Source organism: Poeciliopsis prolifica, unplaced genomic scaffold (genome assembly GCF_027474105.1).
Source record: "Poeciliopsis prolifica strain line A6 unplaced genomic scaffold, Auburn_PproV2 SCAFFOLD003, whole genome shotgun sequence".
Lineage (NCBI taxonomy): Eukaryota > Metazoa > Chordata > Actinopteri > Cyprinodontiformes > Poeciliidae > Poeciliopsis > Poeciliopsis prolifica.
In genome coordinates this window covers 7,102,824-7,127,715 of record NW_026562378.1, presented here as the reverse complement: position 1 = coordinate 7,127,715, position 24,892 = coordinate 7,102,824, and the positions used below count along the sequence as shown (strand labels likewise).

The following is a 24,892-nucleotide window of genomic DNA, read 5'->3' as shown; positions in this document are numbered from 1 at the left end:
GGAGATTTAGAACTTCGTCCCACATGAAGGAGAGGTGAGAAAAGACATTACTATGCATAATAGGTAATATTCAAAATGCCCGAGCACTTTAGGGTGGCCTGTGCAGATTATCAATCTATTTGTGTAACTTGGCTACCCAGAATTTCATTTCCCTTTTCATTTATTTGCCTTGCTGCGGCCGTTTACAGTGCTGAAACTGAAAATTGAAGCCATGACGAGCAACCAGGCAATATTCCAGGGGAAAATAGGCCTCCCCTGCTGTTTGATTGCAAAGGTTCATTTGGAGATACAGGAGCAGAGGGGGGGGGATGAAGTGACCTCTTTTTGATGAGCTCAGAGGAATGTTTGGAGAAGTGCAGGGAGTCCAGGCACGATCATCTACATCTTGTTAACAAAGCCTACACTAAATTCATAGGTCTTTTTTCCCCCCCATCTCTCTCTCTGAAGAGCAACACCGGTTTGTGCATTTGAATTAAGAACCAAGGACAGAGGCAAACAGTACTCACTACTGCTTGATAGCAGCTTCAGAACCATAGACAAGAGTCTTGTCCCTGCCAGATTTCTCCCGTTGAGCTGATTACACTGTGCAAAATGTGACAAGAATGTTTTGTTACCTTTTTTGTGTAAAAAAGGTAACAAAACAGTCACCGATTAAATTGTTCGACGTAATCTTACCGATTGTGGCAGTAATTTATAAGTGAGGGGGAAGAAAGAAAAATTGATGAACAGGTTTTAAGATCGCCGTGTCCTTCTTAAGGTGCAAATGATTTCCATGATTCTCCACAGAGTCAGATTATACCCAAACAGACTGACAAGAGTACAGTTTGGAGAGCAAAAAAAAAAAAGCCCTCTGTTACTTGTCTCGCTCGTTAATTTTGAGTTATTAATATCAGTCCGATGGACTCGCCCGATCAAAGCCGCCGCGTGACCTCGCAGGCGGGTCGTGTCACGAGCCAGCCATTGAGGGAGCCATCACGGAGAGCGTATCTTACATAATCATCATGGCAGAACCCACTGAACATAATTGCGATGATTTGTGCCCTCCCGGTTTTTTTTCCCCTCTTGTATTGAAAAATATTGCTGGAGGTAAGTCAGGCGTGAGCGCCGGGCGGGGCCGCTGAGCTGAAAGGAGTGTGGCCCCCGGGGAGGGCTGAGAGGACAGAGCGGAGCATGGTACAGTTCCCCGACCGGTAAAAGTGTTCGGGCTCAATCACGCCATGAGAATGGGATGACTTTCCTGGGCCATTTAGCTGGCAGAAAGAGAACAGGGGCGCTGTGATACCCATCAGTCTTTTGTGACCTAATGGTTCACTAATGTCTTACTATGAGGGGCCAAATATTCCTGGAAAAAGTAACATTATTTAGGAGAGTTTCTTTAATTTGGCACATTTTGTGTAACGATATGGTCATTCACATGGCTTTTCTCATGCGGATGACCACATGAGAAAATAAACTATTAGATTTTGAGCAGCTGCAGTAAGACAGATATATTCTGTTTGCCAAAGAAACTCTGAAAGTTCAACAGCTTCTACTCTGATTCTAACTAAATTACGCTTGGTTCTCAATGTGTTTTGCTATAATCTGATTTCACACACATGTAATGGCCTATTTGTCATTTTATGTGCTATCAATCAAACTCAACTCCAAAATATCTGCACAATTAATGGTTTATGCATGTATTTAAAATTCAATAAATCAATTAATCAAATGAATTTAATTAGGAAAATTCATTTCCTCATTTAATCAATGAAGAAATGATGTTGCTTTATGAAAATTTTACAACCTATAAACGCAGATGAATTTATGGTTTAACACATTAAGTGAGTCATGTCTAATGGACGCCGATGCCTCGGCTGGATCCTGTATGGCAAAATGACTAGCAGGCAAAAAGGAATTACTTTTATACATGATCACAAAAATGGATCCTTTAGGAGTTAGAAGACGGTGAACTGACTCTCTTGAGGAATGAAACAGAGTTCCCGAACAAGCAGAAGAAACGATAGCGCCATTACAGACTCAAAATTAAACACAGAAGGCTACCTGATCCCAAGCTGGTAGCCATTTACAATGTTGGTTGTTGATATGGAAAATATGGTGGCGTTCTGCACAGGCTGACATGACGGTGCCACGAGGCCAAAAGAAGGCATTTGCCTGTTGTGCACCATCTGGGCTCTTCATTGCTTGCTTGCACGTCCAGTCCATGTGAACAGACACATAGGATAAACACTGGGAGGAGACATAGCTGTTCTCTGTGTATGACATAGAAATTGGCACACTTTTTTCACACACCTTATGATTCGGCACCTGGTTAAAGAGGCTATTTCAGTGTTTTTGAGGAAGTCCGGGCTGATTTGACCTTACATCAACATTTGGGACCATCTGTTTTATAGAAGCAAGTTTTATCTAATCGTGAATCCAGAGAAACCTCTACTAGTTCATAAAGTCTTATTCTTACTAAACATGAGGAACCAATATCCATATAGTTCTATACGTTCTTTTCTTTTGTTATTTTGTCTGTATGTCCTCAAACACGTGAAGCCCTTATTATCTTATCCTACCTTGTCTGGATAAAATTATCCATCTAATCTATCCAGTTTCTTATTCGGTGATAAATAAATAAAAAATTTAAAATGACATTCTGCAGAAAGGGCTTTGTTGCCGGAGTGGGACAGTGTGTTTGGTTATCAGTCGGGTTGAGAGAGAAAGAGACTTACCCTGGACACTGTTCATGGAAGAACCGCAACTGGTTGTTTCTGTTTCATATATATATATATATATATATATATATATATATATATATATATATATATATATATATATATATATATATATATATATATATATATATACACACAAATATATAATAAAAGAAAATTGTGCCTTTCAGATCTCAATGCCCCGATCTTGATAGAGACAGATCTCACCTCCAACTGCAGTAGTGGAAGAAAAATACCTCTTTTTGTCTCGGTTAACAATGAATGTCCTGTACTTACAGTTCCACCACAGAACTGTATGTGCTCTTCCGTTTTTTATTTATTTTTTTATTTTAATGGAAGAGCGTGAATATAACACATTCGTATAAATCTAAATTTATCACGTCATCTTCATCACTCCATTAAAACTTGTCTTGCTCTTGTGGGACTCCTCTCCTTTGTCCATGTGGCCCCTCTGTACGCCACTCGGCGGTGCTCACAGACTTCCTCTTTCGGGGGAGAGAGATAGAGAGAGAATAAATTTTTTAAAAAATCAACATGATTCTAGATACTGGAGCTAACAACAATGACAACACTCTTGTGTTTCTCCTGGACTTGAATTTGTCACACACCGTTCTCCCTCCAAAAGGAAGCAAACACGTTGGCTTCGGCTGACGGAGCTGCGTTTCAGCACCGCGGAGCTGTCCGCCTGGCCAATGGAGAGAAGCGGGGCGTGCAGCGGCTCTCTCTGCCGGAGACGGAGCGAGAGCACGCCGCCACTCTGAAAGCCCCATCTGTATGTGTCACAGCTTTTGTCTGACGGGACGGAAGACACGAGCAGAAGAGCGTCGTCCCTCAGAGGAGACGCGTTTCTCGGTCGGTCTCACTGTGTGACGTGGGGTTGGCGCGCGAGCCGCTATTCGCTCTGGGTCGGAGCACAAAGGACCGTATTCTCTATATTTCCTCTATTTATAGACCCTCTTCCCTCGACGGAATGTACCACTAGCTCCTCGCAGAAGGAAGAGGGGGAGAGAAAACGCTTCGGTTTATAAATAGTGAGCTTGAAGCGGCCCCCCCGTTTCACTCGAAACTCCCCGCCGCCCTGGCGAGCGTTGAGCGGGTCCCGTCCGTTTAAACCGAGAAGACACCCATACCAAGTCCTCAATGCAAAAAAAATAAATAAAAGGCTGCCAAGAAGCTGGGACGGAGGAACGTGGGTGTAAATAGACAGTGAACGCTGCTGCTCTCTCTCTCTCTTCCTCTCTCTCTCTCCTTTTCTCTCTCTCTCCCCCCTCTTCTTTCCTCTCTTTCTGTCTCTCTTTTATGAAATCAATGAACGAGTTATTGGGTAAGACATAAATACAAGGAATCAAAGCCTCCATCGGGACCAACCGGGCACTGCAAGCTTTTTTTTATTTTTAATTTTTGATATGAGTCTTCGCCGCACGCTACATGTGTTTTCCAATCATTGTAAATACTGGCTTTGATAGGACGAGAGCGGACCCTCTCTGGCACGACTTGGTCTCGGAACCCAAATTTTCTTTTTTTTTTTTTTTTTTTTTTTTTTTTATATACTATTGTTTGTTTGTTTGTTTTTTTGGTCTCTTTTTCTTCTTCTTCAAAAAAGAGAGAGAAAACGATTCCCCGCCCGTCGCCGTCTGCCGCCGCCGTCATCCTGTACCTCTACCCAACTCTCACCGCGGCAGGTCCGAAGATGGCAACTTTAACCAACGGGCAGGTGGACGGCGCGGTGCACGGCGTCAGTGTCGTGTCCGCCAGCGCGAACGGGCTCGTGAACGGATTAAGCCACAGCCCGGCGGGATGCCCGGCCACCATACCCATGAAGGACCACGATGCCATCAAACTCTTCATCGGCCAGATCCCCCGCAACCTGGACGAGAAGGACCTCCGGCCCCTCTTCGAGGAGTTCGGCAAGATTTACGAGCTCACCGTGTTGAAGGACCGCTTCACGGGCATGCACAAAGGTGGGTCTCGCTCCCTCCCGTCGAGGGGGAGGAATCTGGCACACATGACGCACGGATGGGGGACGATTAGTGCGCGAATGTTAGGCAAATTTTGAGACGCCTGAATGAGTTTGTGTGTGTGTGTGTGTGTGTGTGTGTGTGTGTGTGTGTGTGTGTGTGTGTGTGTGTGTGTGTGTGTGTGTATGGGGGGGGGAGGTTGGGGTAAAGGGGGGGTTGTTGTTTTTTTGGCGGCAGATGACGGATCTTTTTCGACCTGGCGCTGCTCTTCAGTCACCTGATTGTGCAGAAACATCACGAGAGTGGCCCGAAGAGGGAGTCACGACAGCGAGCGTTACAGAGAGAGTGGATTATGTTTGATTAGCAGAACAGTACTCTCTGCTGCCTGTTACACTGTCGGTGTGTGAGTGCGTGTGAAAAAGGGGGCGGGGGGAGGGGGGTCCACGGGGGGTTGGAGGGGTGGACGGGTGCACGTGCGTGTGAACGTGCAACAGCATTGAGAGTGGGCCCGTGAATATACAACTGTGGAAAAAAAGAAATTAAGAGACAACTGTATGTCTTTGCTTTGTTCTCTTCATTTCACTGCGTTACTGGTTTCATCTTTAGTCCATGAACTGCTAATAGCGTTTTCTTCAAAATCCAAGTAGAAAACATGACTCAAGTCATTTTGAGCTTTTTGTTTGCTGAAAATTACAAACAAAAAGTGAGAAAAGGCTCAGACCTCAGTGAAAACAACAGCCGCTGGTGTTTGAACAACACCGTTTCCATTTGGGAAGAGATTCTACTCAAATCAATCTGCTTTTCAGTCCCAGCCTCAATGCGTGACTCGTACATGATTATCCAGTCATGTTTTGTTTACATCATCTCAGGACTCTGATGAGTTTGTGTAACTTCACCCCATTTAGGTTTTGGTCGTGCAAAAACGCTGCACCTTCAGAACAGCAAAGATTTCATGACTGGTTATTGAATCCTTTCATTTTGATGCCTAAATATAACTGACCGATGCTTTCTCCAACTGAGTGGTGAATGAAGTAATGAAGCTCTGCCCGTCTCCCACCAGCTGCTGCACACTGCAGATCAGTTGTCCGAAGAGATGCTACGTTTTTCTCTCACTTACTGCAAACATGAGTTTGTCTATTCGGGAATATTTCCGTTTCTGAAAAACATGGACAGCTGTTTTGTTTAAATTAAAAGAGTAACAGCGAGGGATGCATGATGAGCTACAGGTTACATGGTGAAGATGCTTTTATCATAATGCCCATGCAAGTAATGACAAAAAACTATTCACAAATCCATCAGGCTTTTAGGTTTTGAATATATTGTGTAGAATGAGGGTCTTACAAAAAGAAAAGCAATTCTCAATGATTGTTTTTCAGAGTAAAAAAAACAACAACAACAACAACTACATGGCAATTGTCACCTTTAACTATTAAAAATTGCACTTAAGTTTTGATGCTGTATGTCCAAAAAAGTAGTGTCTGCAAATCTGCTACCGGAGCTGACAGCCTGACTAATGGATTGGTGATGGTGTTGTTTGTATCTCACTCTACGCCTAGCAGAGTGGCAAAAAGGAGTTATTTTGTGCATAACAAGCTCTTTAAAACTTTAAGAAGTTTTGCCTAAGTCTGTGTAGGAAAATCCAAATAATAATTTTAACTATGATGATTACTATGTTGTATTATTTTATTAAATATGAAAAAAAACAATTATCTGTCTTAAATAAAACCTGTTAGATAATGGTATACATTTTGTATAAAAATATGTCTATATTTGATATTTTTGTGCAAGGTTATAATGAAGTGAGAATATTGTGTATTAAAAGTGATTTCTAGTTTTAGCTTCAAACCTTTACCAATCAGCAAACAGAGACTGATTTCTCTTTCAGTTGAAAGTAGTATAGATAGACATTTATTAAGGTAGTTTTTCCTAGAAACAGAAATCACAGGTGCAATAGTTACTACCCCTGATCCTTTTTAGTAATAACATTTTCAGCTATAATCATTATTGGCATCAAATCCATCATTAGATTTAGCGTAACAAATACACATGGCCTTTTCAGGAGTGATGTAACAGTAGCGGTTCTCAAGGTTCGGGTCCGGTCTCCATACTGGGTCATCCATCAATTGGTTAATGAAATCATCTTCAAAAACCAAGTTAACCCACAAAAACTGTTGGTAAAGGCATGTTTATAATATAAATGTTCCAAATGATGAACAGTTATCTTTAGCAATATGCTTTTTGTTAAATGTGTCAACATTTAGCTCTGGTGTTAAGTGAAGTCAGTGTAGCCTACCAATAATATTCACTGCAGACGAACAATGGTGCTGTGACCCTCTGGTTTAGTAATTAACGATCGTAGGAAATTCTCCCTTTGGAAAGGAAATGCTTATCCATTTATATATTTCTGCATTTTAGGCTTTCTGGCTATGCGCACCCATAACCGGTTTAATTCTGTAATTTATATCCTATAACTATTTTTACCTCCGTTTGCTAACCGGAGCGACATTTTACTCACACTGGCTTTTTTGAAATCAATATCAATGGACCGTTATCCAACAAGAGCGATAGTACTGTAACTCTTTTTTATTTTTCTCCCTCAAGGGAAGGGTTATTCTTTGCAAATGGCCATCTAATGAGAGGTCACTAATTGATCCGCTGTACCTGAGAAACAAATCCCAGAGGAGTACAGAGCATGAAGAATGAGCAACCACACTGTAAACGTTGATTTTGGAGAGTATTGCATTTATAGCCATTAAATGTTTGTTTTTTTTACATGTGAGTCCAGCGTGCTGGTTTATAATTATAACTTTAGTAAGTCAGTTCTATTCCTATTTCAGCAACAAATCTAAGATAGCCTGGAAATTAAAAGAATAAATTGTCATGTGTAGCACAGGAAGTGGTAGGGTTGAAACATTTACATGATTGAATGTACCAATTTAGACAAACTTAGACAATCGGTGGTTGAGAGAGTTTTAATGATTTAAGTTTGTATCCAAGTTTGAATAGATGGATGCTAAAGGTAAAACATTTTAATTCTGAGTTAGCTGTTGCTAATCAACTGAATCTTCCACTTGAAGGCCCCGTTTACGCGACAACAAATTCTGGTGAAAATGGAAGAGGTTTGTTGTGTTTGTACTGTACATTTCCCCGAAACCACCAAATGTTTTCTCTGACAACGGCACAGATTGAGAAGCCAATGGTTCTAAAAAGGTACCAGTCTCCGTTGTCTTGTAAACAGAATAAGTGGATCTTTTCTGCCAGGGAATCCCTAGCTCATGCACAGTGTGACGCAAATCATAGCTGCTTCATACAAACCACATGCGCACTTGGCTTCAAAGAACCTAGCGCCGACTAGTGGCGCTAGGTCGGCCAAATGTGTGACGCAGTAGCGTCACACATTTTCGATGTGCAGCGTTACTGTGCAAACAAAGATTGTAACTAGAATGTCTTCATGTAAATTTGTTAACAGAAAGAAAGAAATGAAACAAAAAAAATGTTTTTTTCGTTGGATTATTGTCCCGTAAAAAGGGCCTAAGTGTGTCAGGTGTTACATATAACATATTGTATAGATATTTTCTCCACATATTTTGATCAAATGTCTCCCCAAATAGAAGTCATGCAAATAGATAATATAAAACTGTAGCAGCTTGTTTCGGCGTTGTGACGTTTAAGCTTTCTCTGTCCAATATAAACAATGTGTAAAATCAGCCATGTGTTAGGAATAGATTATGATATCCAAACAATTTCATGTGGTTGATATCGTGTGCAGGCATAGCGAGAAACCAAAGAGGTGGGAGAAGGTGAGCGCAGAAATGGGAGGAGGGGGATCTTTTATTAATAGTCCAGCTGTAGTAGCGACTCCCTCTTGGATGGTTAATCACCAGCGGCCCCAGAACTATAGGCATTGCTTGCCAGCTGATTCTAAGAACTGTCTTTTTGCCGCGATATACAGCCCTGCTTCCCAGGCTGGGGCCCCCGCTTTCATTAGTGAGCCCCCGCTGTGCTCATATTTTAACTAGCTGGAGGCTCTATACTCCTTTAGCTTGCCACCTCGCTGGCTGACTGCAAGCTGTTTGAAGGCCGTGTTTCCTTCACTGCCTCTCCACACCTTCCCGAGGTTCCCGTGGAAGATTTCCAAATTAGCAGTAAAAGACAGCACGACCCGCACATTACAGGCAAAGTGACTCACTGTGCGCGCTTCGGTCATATTGCTTTATTGAAGTCTTTCGCTGAATAACGTACACCAGGTGACAAAAGAGGTTGAGAGCAAATGAGTAGAAGCAGAGTTTAAAGTCTTTGCTAGAAATATCGGTTTTCAGGGTCATTAAAAACATAGTTTTTGTAAATTTTATGCTTAAACTCATTGATCCCAAGCAAGAAATTTAGCTTTTTTTTTTTGTTTTTTTTTTTACTCAACTCCACTTTCTCCTCCTTTCACTTGGCCTTTTTATATCATTTGCCATTTTTTTCAAACCCTGTTTATGGCGCGCAGACAGTATCACTGAGGGCATGATGACCCTTTAAGGGGTGATGTGCTCCATTGGAGTGAAGTCTGTTGGACTGCTCACCAGAAAGCCCCTCTTACTATCCTCCCCTTCATTTTTCCCCTTTTTCATTAACTCCGCTTTGACAGTGTTCACTCTTTTCTTTCCCCTCTCTTTCTGTGTCTTTAAATCATGCGCTGATGCGGTGCCTGTTCAGTGGCGGTGCACTGTGCTTCGTAATGGCTGTGGCAGCCTCTCCGTTGCTGCTGGAGATCGGAGATGCTCGCATAAATTTCCTTCCCGGTTTTGTTTTATAACAGTTGTATCTTTCAACGTGCACTCACAGTAACTGACTTTTGTTTACTCTTCATTTGCGTAATGAGTTCATTTAACTTTATTGTAAGGCGTGTTTTACAAAGAAACATTGTTTTTAGAAACTACTGGACGAGTTACTGGGATCAAGATATACTGAGGTTGAGTGAAATCAAGCTTTTAAAATAATTAACATTTTCTGCCCCTGAAGCTTGAAGTCATTTTAATGAATGTCAGAGAAAGTGACCAAAGTTATTTTTATTGCAGAATGAAGGCAAAATGAGGTATTTGAAAATATTTGGGGTATGGACTTTAAATTGTTTTCCAATTATGGGTAAAGTGACAGAAATTGTTTTTAAAATTCATCAAAATTTATTTCTAGCTAGCACTAAATCAATCTCAAATTTTAATGTAAGTGCTACAAAAGCAAACACTGCTCTCAGAAATGTATCACTTCCCATGACAAAGTTAAAAGATCCCTCTACTGCTCCACGCCCGCACCGCCCATTACTCTTGTCCTTAAAGTAGCTGACTGCAGACTGGCTCAGCAGATAGCCTGACTACTTCACCAGCTAATATTAGCTTCTTGTGGTTGTTTTAGTTGGTAAAAAAAATAACAATGGAAGTTTTTCCTATGCACTTGGCTTTTGAAAACAATATTTCTTCTATATTTGTTTATTTGTATCTGTATCAAAATTGCAGTATTAGAAAACAAACTTGGCTAACAATCATCATGAGATATTATTTCAGGAGTAGTCAGACTAGTTGAATGAAAGCAAATATGCATTTTTGTTTAAATTTTGTGTAAGTACTGTGAAATCCTACCCTTATCTTATCATACCATAAGAATTTCATATCAAGAAGTGCGTTTACTGTTTTAATGCTCCCTCTGAAGAAATAGACTCCTATTATGGCCATTGTCAGGTGTGCATGTGATACTATTGCCATAACCCTTCCCATAATGACTCTATGTATCACTTGTAATCTAGTCTTTAGGATTGTGTCTCTCGCTGGAATGGGTGTAGGGGAGGAGAGAAGCCGGTGGAACTGGGGTCAGCTGAGCTTGATAGCGGGCGCCGGGACATCAGCGCAAAGCTACATCCTCTCAATGATTTTATTTCTCTCCCCTCTGCGACCAAGCCATGCTAATAGAGGCCATTTATTATGGTCACCGGCTGCTGCTGCTGCTGCTGCTACCGAGCACAACGGGGCCGAGAAGCATGGCGAGCACAAAGAGCTGGCCCTTTCTCTTCACGCTGGCAATGCAGCATGGGAGGTGGGGATCCGTTCAAAAGGAGTAGGTGTAGAAATGATTGCCAGAACTATTCATCAGCCCGGATTTTATGTCGTAATCACTGCGGCAATTGAGCTGTGATGATATGGAGATGACATTTAAGAAGTGGAGCTACTTTTTTTCTTTTTTTTTACCGCTGTTGCGTCTTCGTGCAGCGTTTGCGTTCCAAATCAAACCTTTACCTTGAAACTTTTTTTTTTTCCCCTTCTTCTTCATTTCTTAGCAAATGCAAATGCAGCTGTTACCAATACTGTTTTATTGCTGTTGCTTCATCTGGATGTAATTCAATTCAAGTAATGTATTTGTCCTTGGTCAAGCTAAATACATTTGCAAGCAGCTTTCGCCATGGACTCAGACCGTTAAAGTAGTTAGAAAGCCAGAGAGTTGCTCAAAGTCAAAGCAGGTGTCGAAATCTCGTTTGGAGTTGGGTCTAATCGTCCATTTTGACGTGACGAGGTGATGTAAGCAACAAAAAGAAGCGACTGGTCTTCAAATATAGAGCAAACCCTTTATCAGAGGTCCTGTTTGTTCTGCATCTGACAAATAAAGTGAGATGCTCTGCTGGGAGAGTAAGACATGCTTTGACTTTTAGTAAATATTGCAGAAGTCTTCATAACCCTTAAACCGTTTAACATTTTGTCACCTGAGAACCACAAACATCAATGTATTTTAAATGAGTGGACAACAGAAAAAAGTGCAAATGTTTTTTTTTCAAGTGAAGGATAAGAATAGCTTGGTTTCAAAGTACTTTTGGTATTACCAAAGCTTATCAGTTAGATTTAGGTTTGGGCTTTGACTGGGCCATTCTAATACATGAAAATGGTTGAACTGGAACCTTTCCATTTTAGTTGTGACTGTACTGTAAAAGTGCTTTTCACTTTGCGTGTTGGAAGCATTTCCCAATTTCAAGTGTTTTGCAGACTTTTGTACTATTTTGCCTTGATTCCCTTTTATTTACCTCATCCATCCCTCCTGCAAGAGGCAGATGCCACGATGCACATGCAGGTTTTAGAGCGTTGGTAGGCTTGCAGGCTTGCCACACATTTTCTCCAACAAGCCTCAGAGGCCTACATGAAACAGTTTCATTAGTTAAGAAATTTTGGTTGTACTGGACTTTATTTTGAGATATTGGAGTAAAGGACATTTAATTAATGCTTGCACTTCTTTATAGTTGTAAAAAAAAAAACATTTAAGAATGTGTTTTCATCCACTGTATATTCTTGCCCTACTTTGTGTAATTTAATCAGCTAAACTCAAGAAGTTTGTAATTATAATGTGACAAAAGATGGGAAGATTGAGGGCTTTGAATGCTGCTGTAAGTCAGTGTTATTGAAATAAAACAAGAGGATGGAGTTTAAGGACCACTTCCAGTGCTGTCTAAATTCGCCCATTGCGCAGATGGTCTATGCTACAGATGGGGAGGCTACAATCAGTGCAGGTCATAAAGCGAGTTATGGTTCCCCCCAAACACGTTTTACACTGATATTTCAGCCTTTTACCTGAACATGTCGGGCAAGCGGATACACAAAGAGAACAGATCGTGGGGCTCGCTGCGTTCAACGAGGCCAGGAAGTCACGATGCCAAGAACAGGAAAGAGTCATGCTGCGTCTTATTACAGGCAATTAGATGTTACAGGTTGCCGTCTGCAGCAGAAGAAAAAGACGTCGAAAATCAGACCTGACTTTGAACAAAGAAAGAAGACAAGCCGGGCTGTGTTTCTTCGTCCTGCAGGTCTGCGTTAATGCAGCAGGAGTTTCGTTCGAAAAATTTCACTCGGGTTGCATCATCCCCTCGGTAGGATGATTCTCCCTCCTCCTCCCCTCCTTCTCCGCTTCCTCCTCCTTGCCCGTTTGGCTTGGGATGCCTCCATGACTGATTGTTTGTGTGCGTGCGTGCGTGTGTGTGTGTGTGTGTGTGTGTGTGTGTGTGTGTGTGTGTGTGTGTGTGTGTGTGTGTTAATGCGTTCCTTCTCTGCCTGGCCCAGAAAGCTCTGCACAGCTCAGTTCAGAACTAAACTTTGTGACCTGCTTCTCCAGAAGATGGATCACAACGGATTTTTGAGGTTTTCGTCAGGAGCGTGTGACATCACATCACACACTTAGAACATCGCTCGACCACCGAGAGCCGCGAAACTCGCGTCCTCTCGCGTTCTGTCAGAGCAACAAGAGGTAAACAAGAGGTGGAGACAGAGCAGAGGATAATTTGTCAGGGTAATGCTGCCTCCGTTGTCCATTATTATTGGAGAAGACTCGTCGGCGAGGGGGGCCGGCTGATGGCCGAGCAGGGAGCCAGTTAGTCACAGTGAGAGATGGCTCGATGGGGCTGAAGCAGGGAGCGCTCGTGGAGCTCCTGCCAGTGTTAGCATGCTAACAGCCGGTGTGGAGTTATGTGGCCTGTCAGGGAGGTGGAGCCCTCTGGCTTCTCTGACCTCGGCGCTCCTCTCATTATAACCGCTGACCTTTACATACGCACACAGGGAGGCGCCGCGAAGGCGTGCTTCTTCTTCTCATTTAACTTCCCTAAAGAGCAACAGAAATTAATAAACACACATTCAGCATTTAAGCTGCAGCCTGGTGTCAAAACATGTCTGTCAGTGTTGCAAAGAAGACGAACTGTGATGCATTTTTGAAATGGCTTTTAATTAAAAATGAGCTGTTCCGGAAACATCGTTTATTTGCTTTACGGACAATGTTTAGGTTATTATACAGGAGCTCTTATGGCTTTTCTATTGATGGTAACAGTTTTAACGAGGCTTGTGTCCGTATGAGACAGTCGATAATTAGTTTATTCAAAACAGAAAAGCATAATTTGTTCTCATTACTGCTAAAATAATCAGAAAAAAATTGTTTCTACATTTATAATAATTTCTTCGACCCATTTTTTTTTTCATGTTTGCTTTGTTCTGATATATAAGCATAAACAGCCATTAAAACCCCTTTCTGCTCCTCATACAGAAACCTTCCTGTCTCTTTGCTGCTCATGCAGTCGAGCCACAAATTCTTCCTTCAGCCAAGAAGTTTGTTTCTGATTGGAAAAGAGTCAGACGTGTCTCAAATGACAATAAAAGAGTTGAAAAGGAGATTCAGTTTTGAAGGTAATTGTATTTAAAGTAATGTATCTACTTTTGTTTACATATTTAAAAAAACATGGTATTGTGATATAATATACAACTTTCTTAATAACTAATGAAGCAAACCATAATTCAAACCTTATGCACTTCCATGTGTACTTTTATTATTTACCTTTGGTGATGAGATTCTTGTCCTTAAGGCTGGAAAGCCGCCTTGCCATCGCACTAATATTTAGGTCTTTCTCTGGGTCTCTCCCAAATTATTAACATTTTTCCCATTCATAAGAAACATATTGGTACGGATACAAGGTTACTTTTAGCCTGGCCTAAATCTAACGTGAATTTGAACATTTTGTGGCTTTTGCTCTACCAGTTTTAAAACATTACTTCCATACAGGTGATTGCTGACGAACCTTTCATGGGATTTGCCCTGGCTGCAAACCAGAATCTGATTTCGATACAGTTGTAGAAAAGTCAGATCACTCTGGCATTTTGAAATCTGCAACTTTTTAAACCTTTGCATATATTGGTGACTGGTCCATGCCTGAGGGCGCACCCTATTTCTGAGGATTTGTTGGCGGTCTACCAGCACAGAGAGATGTTCCTGTTAAGAAGACTAACTTTAGAAAGAACAATACCAAGAAGAATCGAGCTGATTTTCTTTTTGTAAATTAAATATTGATATTTTAACACATACATACTTAAATGTATTAAAAAAGCAGTGTTGTGTAGCTTTTCAAAAACATTTCTAAGGCTAGAAACTTTTCCATAGTGGATTAGGTTTTGTGTTTTTTGCCACAGCTTAGTGGCCTACAGCAGAGTGAGAATGAAGCCGGCCCTAAACGTTTCATCAACATTTGGCCTTCTTTAAAAAGAGTCCGATAATGCTCACACTTGAATCCATTTTTTTTCCCTTCTCTCTACTTGTTTACTAATGTCTGCTCTCTTATTCGAGTGTTCATTGTCCCATTGTGCCTTTCTTTCATTCTTGACTAAAAGAAAATCATTATTTTTGACAAGTGCTCCTTGGTGAGGTAAACATTGCCGGTTTTCAAGGCGTTCGCTGCAGCAGAGTGTGATTGTGCTTTGTAGAAAAATTTAAAACGAAACTCGAGACTTTCGTCCTCTTAAATGTTTAGTCTGCAGCCCTTTCATGGCCCCCTGGGTTTAGATGCAAATTACATTACATGTTCTGCGGGAAATGTGACATATTTGAAATGTTGGAAAGTCTAACATTTTGCTTGTGCCTTGTGGGGTTTTTTTGTGTTTTTTTCTTCATACCTGAAAGTCAACACCCACCTTCCAGATTTTTAGCATGTGATGTCTTGCGGGTGTTTAGAGGAATATGCATCTGACCACATCACCTTCTTCTAAATGTTGGCTTTGTCTCCTACATGACTTCTTTCTCACAGATTATCTGCATTTATTCTGAGAAAAATGGTTGGATTCTATTTAGGAATATTAGAGCAAATGGGGGTTAAACAAATGCTTTATATTAATGGTTTTTATTAAAATAACAACGGAGAACTTTTCTTCAACATCATAAATACTGTGTGTTGGTCTAGAAAAAAATGTCATTACAATATTTTGAAGGTTGTTGTTCTTATGAAGTGACAAAATGTGAAAAATAGTTTTGAGTTTTGGTGCTTTTGCAAAGCACCATGTGTAGCTCCACAGTTTCAGAGGATTAGGGTCTGTTTACAGTTTTCAGAGACAACAAATTTTAACTGTGACTGAATTCAGAAACTTGATCTCCCTTACTTCTTTGCTCTATAAGGCCATTTTGTAACACTCGACCCATCTTCCTGCACATCCAAATGTATTTCTAAAGATGCGTTTATACATTTTGGATCAGATGTGTCACCTGTTCATGTTCATATTTCAGCTTTCGCCAGTTCGCCGTCAAATTTAAGACAGCCTCCTTTCACTTCAGTGCCTGGGGGTTTGAACGACAGTCGCAACAATGCTCGCAACGTTTTGCGAGCATTTTTCTGATCCAAACCCGACTCACACCTCTAGTTTGCAGGCGGCAGCGAGCCCAGCTGCGACTCACTGCTGCAGAGGTTTTCCACAAAGAAACGGCAGCATGACACAGCAGAAATATGAAATATGGAGCCAAAGTTTGTCACCAGTTAACTGTGGCAGTGACCCATTAATGCACACTGTGGAGGCATTAATTCTGATTACACAGCCTACTCCAAGACTTCTGGACTCTGTCTTATGCACCCTCTGTTTGCTAGCTTTGATCGGCTGAATTCAGGAAAATGCAAACAGCTCTGAGTCCGTAGACAGATATCATCTCAGTATCTGTGGAGCTTCTTTTTTTTTTTGATGCAAGTAGATTCAATTACCCTTTCAGACCATACAAAGTAGTTGACTACACAGCCATCAAATCACACAGCTTTAGTTGATTTATGGTTCATAGAAAGTTGAGTTGATGTTTATTCTCAACCAAATTGCTGAACATAACTCAAAGTGGCGTATCTGGGTCTGCCTGCTTGGATATTTCGAAGGAGGGATTACATGAGTCGTGTACTATTTGTCCCCGACAGAAAGCACGTCAAACATTGGTGAGCATGTGCAACTTGTCAGGCCAGACACATATTTAGCCTCGTCTGTAAGCGGGCTCCTTTGCCGAGCATCGACTGGCAGGTTTTAGTGGCCCTGATTTAATTCACTTTCTCCACGTCTTCCCTCATCCCTATTTTATGTCCCACACAATTAAAAATGCACCACGTTGACTTGTAAGGAGAAGGTGGAAATGGAGGTTCGGGCTTTTAAAAATAAATAAATAAATACATTCCTCTCAATTATTCAAAGGCAGGTTTGATTCAGAAAATGGAGGAGGATAAATAAGTCATGTGGAAGTTTTCGTATGTTTTGGGTGACAAACCCTGCCGAGGGTCGGCGGGGAGCGTCAATGAAAGAAAAAAAAAACGCGAAGTTTGTTTTGCAATTGTGATGACAAGTCTTTCCTGAAAAGGTAAGAATCACACATTTTAACATATTTGCATTTGATATTCTTTAACAGCTTTTTGGTGCAAAAAAAATTCCCAAAAAATGTATTTCAGTCTGAATTCTGTGATAAATATTTATGTTTATGTGAAGACATTATTCCAAATTCCTACCTCCAGAACGGCTAATATCACTCGTATCTTATTTTATTGAATTTAATGCTATTTTTTTTTGTTCAGTCTTTATTAGCAGTTTGTGAAAAAATGTGCAGTGCACTCTTAAATATTCCACCTGTTTATTGTCCTCACACTATTATGATATTATGTTTATATGTAGACTTATTTTTTCCTTTTTTGAACTGTAACTGAATATGATTTTTTTATAGGTTTATTTTTCAAAAGGAAAACATCTCGCTGTCACTTTGTGCAGAGGGCCTAAAAATACACACTGTAAACTGTGGCACATGTTTATGGAAAGACATTGTGCTATACTCCTTTGTCCAATGCTGTGCTGAGCCCTGCATTTTTTTTGCCTTCAGATATAACCATTCAAATCATGTTGGGATAACACTGAGGAAGAGAACATAAAGGCTTTATGCTGTCCTGCTGGTTGGTTAGCAGATAGACCAAAACATATCGCTGCAGAGGGAGATGGTGCAAGAGAGCGTAAAACGACAAGAAGCTCAAGACAGGGAGGGAGCAGGAGAGAAGGAAGGAGAATTACAGAGTTGCTGAAACAGGGATGATGTAAGAGAATGCATGAAAAGAGGCAAGGGGGATCCATAGAGGAGTGTTTGGGTGGGTGCTGCACACAAAGAGAGAGAGAGTATCAAGAGGCAGAGTGATATAAAAAAAAAATAGAGCTGAGACAGTAAAGGGAGACTAAAAATGGAGGAAAGCGGAGATTGTCCAATGTCAGGCGCAGAGCGAGTCAAAGGAATTAAAGGGCGCTGGAAGAGGGGCTGAAAGGAAAGCGCCGGGCGGAGATAGAAGTAGAAAGAGTGAGGGACTCCCAAAGACAGATGTCGCCGTCTCTGGCCCCAGCAGATTGATGGCTTCTGGCCCGCTTCCATGCCAAGCTCTGACCTCTCTGTCCTCTGTTGTAATTTATAGGCTGCGTTTTTCCAGATTTAAGCACCAATCTGTGGCCATCATGGCTCGAGAGGGGAGAATGACCTTCCGGAGACGGGAGCAGAATTAGACCCCCACGGCTCCCAGCTGCCCCGTGGGTAAATAAACAAGTGCCCTCCATATCTGACAACATGTTAATGGGACAGCTCTTACTTTACCCTTGTTATACTTGGGTTTACACATTTCTTCACATATATTTGCTTTTTTTCATGTCGTGTAAACGTAAATCTTGAGCTGCGGTTCAGCTCTGTTTGCATGTGGAAGTACAGAGAGCAAGAAGCTGAGCTATTTCTACCTATAGGTGCCAGATGTTTTTTAATATAAAACATCACTGATTGTTATAATTTAACTAGTTTACATGCATGTTATTTGGTTAGTCTGTGATAAATATTTTGGATTAATCAAACTTACAAAATTGTCTGAAATATGTGAAATTCTCTCACTTTCCTTAGATCAGTTGCTCAGCTAATTTGTCCTCTTATGTTGAGTTAGATCCTGATCTAACTCAGAATCTGAGTTAGACAAAATATTTGAGTTAGATTCTGATTAAACTTCACTGAAAATCCAATAAACTTTACAAATCTACTCTAACAAGGAGTTGTTAGAGTAGATTTTGAGATTTTCCCTTGCAACCACAGCAAAGATGGGTCATTCATGACCGCCTCAGAGTTAAAAAGCTCACTTTGCTCGGAAGTTTGACATTAGCATTAATGCTATTGCTAAACTACCAAAACGTGAACATAATTTTAAATTCTCCAACACAGAAACTTTCTATGGCATAACTTTGACCATTCAAACGCTTTACCCCTATATACTCATATTAATCATTAATATGAATATTAACAGTAAGGTTAGTAATTCGCTGTTCATGCAACCAATCCACGTTAGGGGTTCATCAAACCAGTGTCTTTAGTCAACTTAATATCAAAAAGTTAAGTAAAAAGTCACCAAAGTATTTACAAGTCCTTACTGAACACGATCAATTCAGATTTAAATAATCTTAATAGCAAAAGCTCCCATACTGAAAAAATTGAAAGGCGCACAAACTTGATCTTCACATTATTTATTAAAGCATTCATTAGTTCACTGTTCACTAGTTAATTAGTTCAAAGTTTTCTAGAAACATGAAATTGCTTGCATGTTTCAGCTAAAGGAATCAGTCTGTCAGTCTTGCTGATCTTAGACGCCGTAGTCCTCTGAGTAGCATCTTTAAAGCTCATCTTAACAGATAATGCATGATCAGTTCCTCCCTTTATGAATCAGAAGAAAATCTTCTGATTGTAAAATAAAAATGTGTTCTGTATGTCTCCAAAAAAAGAAGCTGCCGGGTTCAGCCATTCCACAAATCATTATCTGGACAGAAAGTCTTCAGCAAATTATCTCAGACTTGCAATTTAATGGCTTCAGAGGTCTCTCCCAGTCTCGTACAGGCTTCCAGTGACACAGAGGTGATTAGTTTGGACCTGTAGTCGCAAAGCAGGAGATGGCGAGCAGGTCAAAATTGTACGTACTCTGCTTTAGTTGGTGTGGAAAGATTTCTCCGTGTGCCTTGCTGCTGTCGTTGTCTGTGTGGAACATTCATCAACACCACGAAAACACAAAAAGCCAGAAGCTATTTGGCATCAAAGCAAACAAGTTAATTTCCCCAAAAAAACATTCTGTAGAAAATAGGAAAATAGCCTTAGCTTCATCCAATCAGTGTGCCACTTCAGCGAAGGATGTGCAGCCCTTTGTGGCTTTATTGGAGAGCTGACAAATATATGAACAAAATACTTAAAATAACTCGTCTTGGAGACTCAGTGACCTTAAGATGAAACTTTCTGCTGCAACTTGCTAAAGGTGATGTTAAATCCTCCCATTTGTGATGAAAGAAGAAAAGTTGGGTTTCTTTGTCACAATTCTGACTGCTTGAAATATTTTAATTAACGCTCCGATACGTGGTGAGGGGGATTGTTTACGGTTAAGACCATTGTCCCTCAGTGAAAGCAGGATCTCTAACAACTCTTTTAGTAGTTCATCGTTATGTACTTAGCACTAAATGTAGCGCTATTGCTGCACATTATTTATTGAATGAAAGGCTCATGGGAAGAAGGTTGCAAGAAGATGAAGATGTAAAGGAATTGTGGAAATTTGTCTGCGATAGTTGTCTATGATTTACAGCACTTTAAGGGGAACTCTTCAAAGCAGAAAAAGAGGAGCAAAGTTTAATTGCTTAGCGACCATAAAAACTAGAACTTATTAGTCTAGATTTCTTTGCAGAAGTTGCACTGATGAAACGTGACGCCGCCTCAGAGACATCCATCCGTCATCTACAGCGGGTTATCCAGTCGTGGTTGTTGAAATTGTCTGCGGCGCTCAGACATGACAGGCCCTGAACAAGTCTCGAAACCAGTGAAAACATTGATAAACTGCAGCTGTATTCAGAATTATGACATTTAATCAAACTTTGAAGATGCTCCTTTGTGTAACTGGCTCTTACATTTATTTTTTAAATTCCTTTTTCATTAGTTAAAATTTTAAATATGGAAATTTTATAAATGTTTCAGGTGTTTTCTATGTGGGAAAGTCTTAGAACCCATGAATAGAAAAAACATGTCATGGTTTATTTTGCAACCAGAAATAAATAAGCTGTTCAGAACCGTTTCACGTTCGGTCATAGGAGATTTTTGCGGAGGCAGAACGTTTATACATTTCAGATGAACACGCAACTTTTGTTATGCCGCTTGTTAGAGGCAAATGCCTGGATTCCTACAAGGAGTTCTTTTTTCCCATAGCTATTCTTGCCCTGATTAACATGCCACTGATACAAAATGTAAAAACTATCACTCCTATCTGCCTTTTCAGTGTCCCAATTTGTCCAAGAGGAAGCCAGGCTTTCGAAATGAGCCTGATAAAAGCGACTGCCAAGGGGAATGAATTTATATAATTATCTGTGGCTGGAGAGCCAACAAAGAGTTTGAAAATCAGCCGCGTGAGCCAAAGGCTTCGTTAGCCTGACGACAATAAAACAACCCCCCCAACCCAACTCTGCTGTCCGAAAATCACAGGTTTCTGTAAAGTCATTCACGACAGGGAGTCCTGCAGCCCTTTGTAGTCCCACCGCAATGTGTTGAGGATTAAGCACCACTTAAGTCGCTGATGTTTACATGCTCATGCATTACTGTTGTGTTAGAGAATTATACGGCGATTTAAGAAACAGCTGATTGTTTTTTTTCCCGGTATTACGCGCCGACACGTTAGAAAGGACGGATAACTGTGTTTACTTTGCATATGGAAATCCCTGAACGTCTTTCATCTGTCCTTCCTATGGTGACTAGCGGTCCATGTTAGCTTTGCAAACATCTTAATTTTGTTAAATGGGGGGAAAAAAGGTGGTGCTGGTGGTGGTGGAAGGTGGGATGGTGTGGGGAGGATTAAAAGCCATTAATGTGTGTTGGTTGCGGCTGTGCTATTCCCGGGATGGTGCTTTTGTTCACTTTGGCAAAGCAAAGGAGAGAGTTTCACCTTGAAACTCAATGCACGGCAGAATTACCGTCACTGTGTCTACTTTTAAAAGATGCCGTCTCTCCGTTTCACTGTTTTATACTCTGTCAGCCTCGCTTTGGTCGTCTTTGCATTTATTTTTGTGGCTGCCTCACTCCATCCTTCTTACTCTCTGCTATGTGCCTGTCCATCACGCTCTTCCCTTTGTAGCCCTGTTTCTCTTTCTCTCTCTGTCTGTCTGTCTAAGCGTCAGATAATCTCACAGGGGGAGACTTTAGAGGACTCTCCATCTGTGTATAAATAGCTCTGGATGAATTATTGAGGGACCTAGGGTTGCTAATAATCCCGCAGGACCCATCTGACAATGACACAGAAGATGGAGGGAAAACAATTACGCAGGCTTTCTCCTTCAGAAAACAGGGGATGGGGTGGCGGAGGGGTGAGTGTGTTGGGTGGGGTGAGGGGGACTTGGTGGCCTCTGGGAGCCTCCTTGCGGGGTCCAACATCTTGGCTAATAAACCCAATTAAGTCTCTGGAATCAATTGGAGCCCCCCGGGGTGTCCTCTCCCTTCCTTCCCCTGACGGTGGGCAACAACAGGAAGTGTAATGATTCATGTCCCCCCTTCTGCATTTGGATCATCCTCTCATCTCCGTCTTGCAGGTTGGCAAGGCGGATGGGACAGGACAGGATGTCCGCTGAGGCAGGATAATAGGACAGGGAGAGGAAAGGAGAAGAGAGGCAAGTAGAGTGGAGAGGAACACAGAGGAATATTAATAGGAGTGTTTATCCTGTAAGTGTTTTACCAAGGGGACGGGACACGGGACCCCTCCCATGGTGGAATAAAGGAACTCTATGCATCTACAGTATCTGTCTGCTTATCCGCAGAATGCTCATCTATTATTGGCAACTCTAGTGAAGAGCTTTGCAAAACACAGAAATGCTTATGGAGCCCCGGTGATGCCACTCTTTAGTGCTGTTTTTCTAAGAACAAGCATTGAAATGTGTTGTTTTTCTGTTTTTTTTCCTCTCTCACTGAGCGATGTAGCAACATAAGCGTAAGCCCTTGTTTGACCTTGTTGGTCAAAATAATTGGTATTTTAAGTGTTTTAATTATTGCTCTCACTACAGATACTGGAAAGTTGATAAGAGTAACAATTTTTTCCAGCCAACTCAATAAGACAACAAACATCTGCCTGAAATGAACGGCATGCTCTACTGTCGTTCTTATCTTCAGGAGCAGCTTAGAGGAGGAGGCTAAAGCGACTTGTCATATTTAAAGACGTTAACTGCTAATTAGAAGTTCAGAGACACTACATTCATGGCCTTTTCATGACATGTCAGAGAAAGCGACTGGATGTTTGTTCACCTGCATTGAGTTGTGTCTCTCCCACCAGTTGCTGCTCACTCCCAGCCAGCTGGCTTCAAGATGGCTGCTATGCTTTTACCCTTTTGTACAAGTAAGTCAAATCTGACGTTAGGAAGCTTAATAACTCAGAGAGGAAACAAAGGGAGGCTCAATTATCACTGCTGCTGAGGCAAAAGCCACTACTAAAACAAATGTGTTTAACATGCTTTTACTTTAGTGTCAAAATCCAAATAAGAACAACTATTATATAATTAACATTAATATCCCTGTATATATGTGTCATTATTGCAGCAGTCAGACAAAAAGACTGGCAACGTTTTAGCCTTACAGTTTTGTATTAGACCAATAGACACTTAATTTATTCCCAAAACAGGGAGAAATGTGTAACACACACAACATTTAAAAGAAAAGAAAAATCAGAAAAAGTCTTAGAGACACACACATGTCACTAAATGGCTAGATAAAGTCAATATCTATGATGCGCTATCTGACTAGTTGCTCTTGTACATGAGAATAGCCAAAGTAACTACTGAGACTTTTTAAACCACAGTATTATTTTTAACAGAGAAATATGTCCAGGTCCTCTGACATCAGTAATCCAGATAATTTTTTCCAACTTTTGGTAAAAAGTGTTTTTAGAATAAAGATCAGATCCTGTACATTCTGATGTAAAAATGACCACCTTCAGTTTTCTTCAAACAATGAAATGAGTTATCATCCATAAATTGGCGAAAGGACGGACCTGGGATGCAGCAGCGAAGACTTTGGGTTCATCTTCGGTGTCTTTCCACGCTTAATAATTCATGTCATGAGAAGCTAAATTCGGTCTCCCAAACATTTCCTGACAAAGTGGCTGAGGTAGGTAGGAGAGTGAGTAGATTGGTCTGACAGGATATTGGGACGCAGGTTGAGACATTTTTAATTCCTGCCCTGCCATTTGGGGAACCTCTAGGAAATGTGTGTTCATGTTCAGGATTAGTTTAGTGATACCAGACGTTCTGTTAGCGCCGTCTGAGGAAGTACTTAACCTTCTAGCGTCCCGTATAAGGCCTTCCTGTCTGTGAGTGGACACAAGCGCGTGTCTGCGTCCACTTGAGTTTTCTGTCCAGAGCTGTGAGGCAGTGGGGGCACGGTGGAGCGGAGGGCGAGTGGGGGGAGGGTGTGAGGGGTAACAAAGGTGGAGTGGGTGTCAGGGGGTGAGGGGATGTCCTAATGATGCATTTTCTACTCCATTGATTCTGTGGCTCTGCTCTCCAGTAAATCCTTCAAGTGCAACACATTAGAGCTGCCTTTTTCCCCTCCTTCGCCAATCGATTAGGACAGCTTAGAGATGGCCACTGGTGGAGGCGGGGCCTACGTGTGACCGCCTGCAGCCAACACCATTCATGGAGCCAGTTCATTTTTCTCCGTCTAGTCATGTCTATAATTTTTTGGGTCATCCGTTTTATGTGGTTATACCTGTCTAAACTGTACCATGGAAGAAAATAACACCTTTTATTTTAGTTAGATAAAAGGTTATTTTGTCCTCCCTCCAAAGTTCCTCGTACTCTTTTGATAATGAAGAACAAAGTTATTTCATTAGTGCTGTTGAGCCATTTTCTTACCATTTTGAAACAAGTGCTCCAATATCCCTTGATATTGCATCGACAATAAACCACACCAGAAAGTGACTGCCGCAAAAAAATTATTCCACTTTCAAAATCTAGAACTATATAGAGGAGAATAAAAAAAATATTCAAATTCTCAAACGTGTTGAAGGAAGCATGATATGTTGGTGGTTTTGCCAAACACCCTATGAGTCAAATTTAATTTCATTCTTGCTTCTCCAAAGACAAGACCGAGGAATCAACTATTTCAGAACAGTACAAGCAAATTCGCCTCTTCTTTTATTACAGTCTTAGTTTTTCTTCTCGCTGCTGAAATAACAACAGACTTAAGACCGGCATCGATTAGTCTCTGAATCAACTCTTGGATTTTTAAGATCTGTTTCCAAGATGAAAAGAACGTCTAATGCGAGTGTCTGAAGTTTTCTATTGTTCTCCCTTCACACACAAAGCACAGCGTCACTCTCTGAGCTCATGTTGGATGGTGAAAGGGCTTGTTCTTATTTAATCAGGGTCT

The 24,892-nt window shown here is 41.1% G+C and overlaps 1 protein-coding gene across 9 annotated transcripts in view; it reads left to right on the top strand.

Moving 5' to 3' along the window:
- The first annotated feature begins 3,781 nt into the window (after positions 1-3,781).
- Positions 3,782-24,892, top strand: part of celf4 (CUGBP, Elav-like family member 4) — a 103,787-nt gene continuing 82,676 nt past the window's right edge. For 7 of the 9 annotated variants that reach the window (XM_055027464.1, XM_055027466.1, XM_055027458.1 and 4 more), the window contains exon 1: positions 3,783-4,678. In XM_055027464.1, the coding sequence (XP_054883439.1) occupies positions 4,408-4,678 (271 nt within the window). In that variant the 5' untranslated portion in view covers positions 3,783-4,407. Of the gene's footprint in view, positions 4,679-24,892 lie in introns of all 9 variants that reach the window. The other 2 variants (XM_055027459.1, XM_055027461.1) reach the window with 2 other exon arrangements.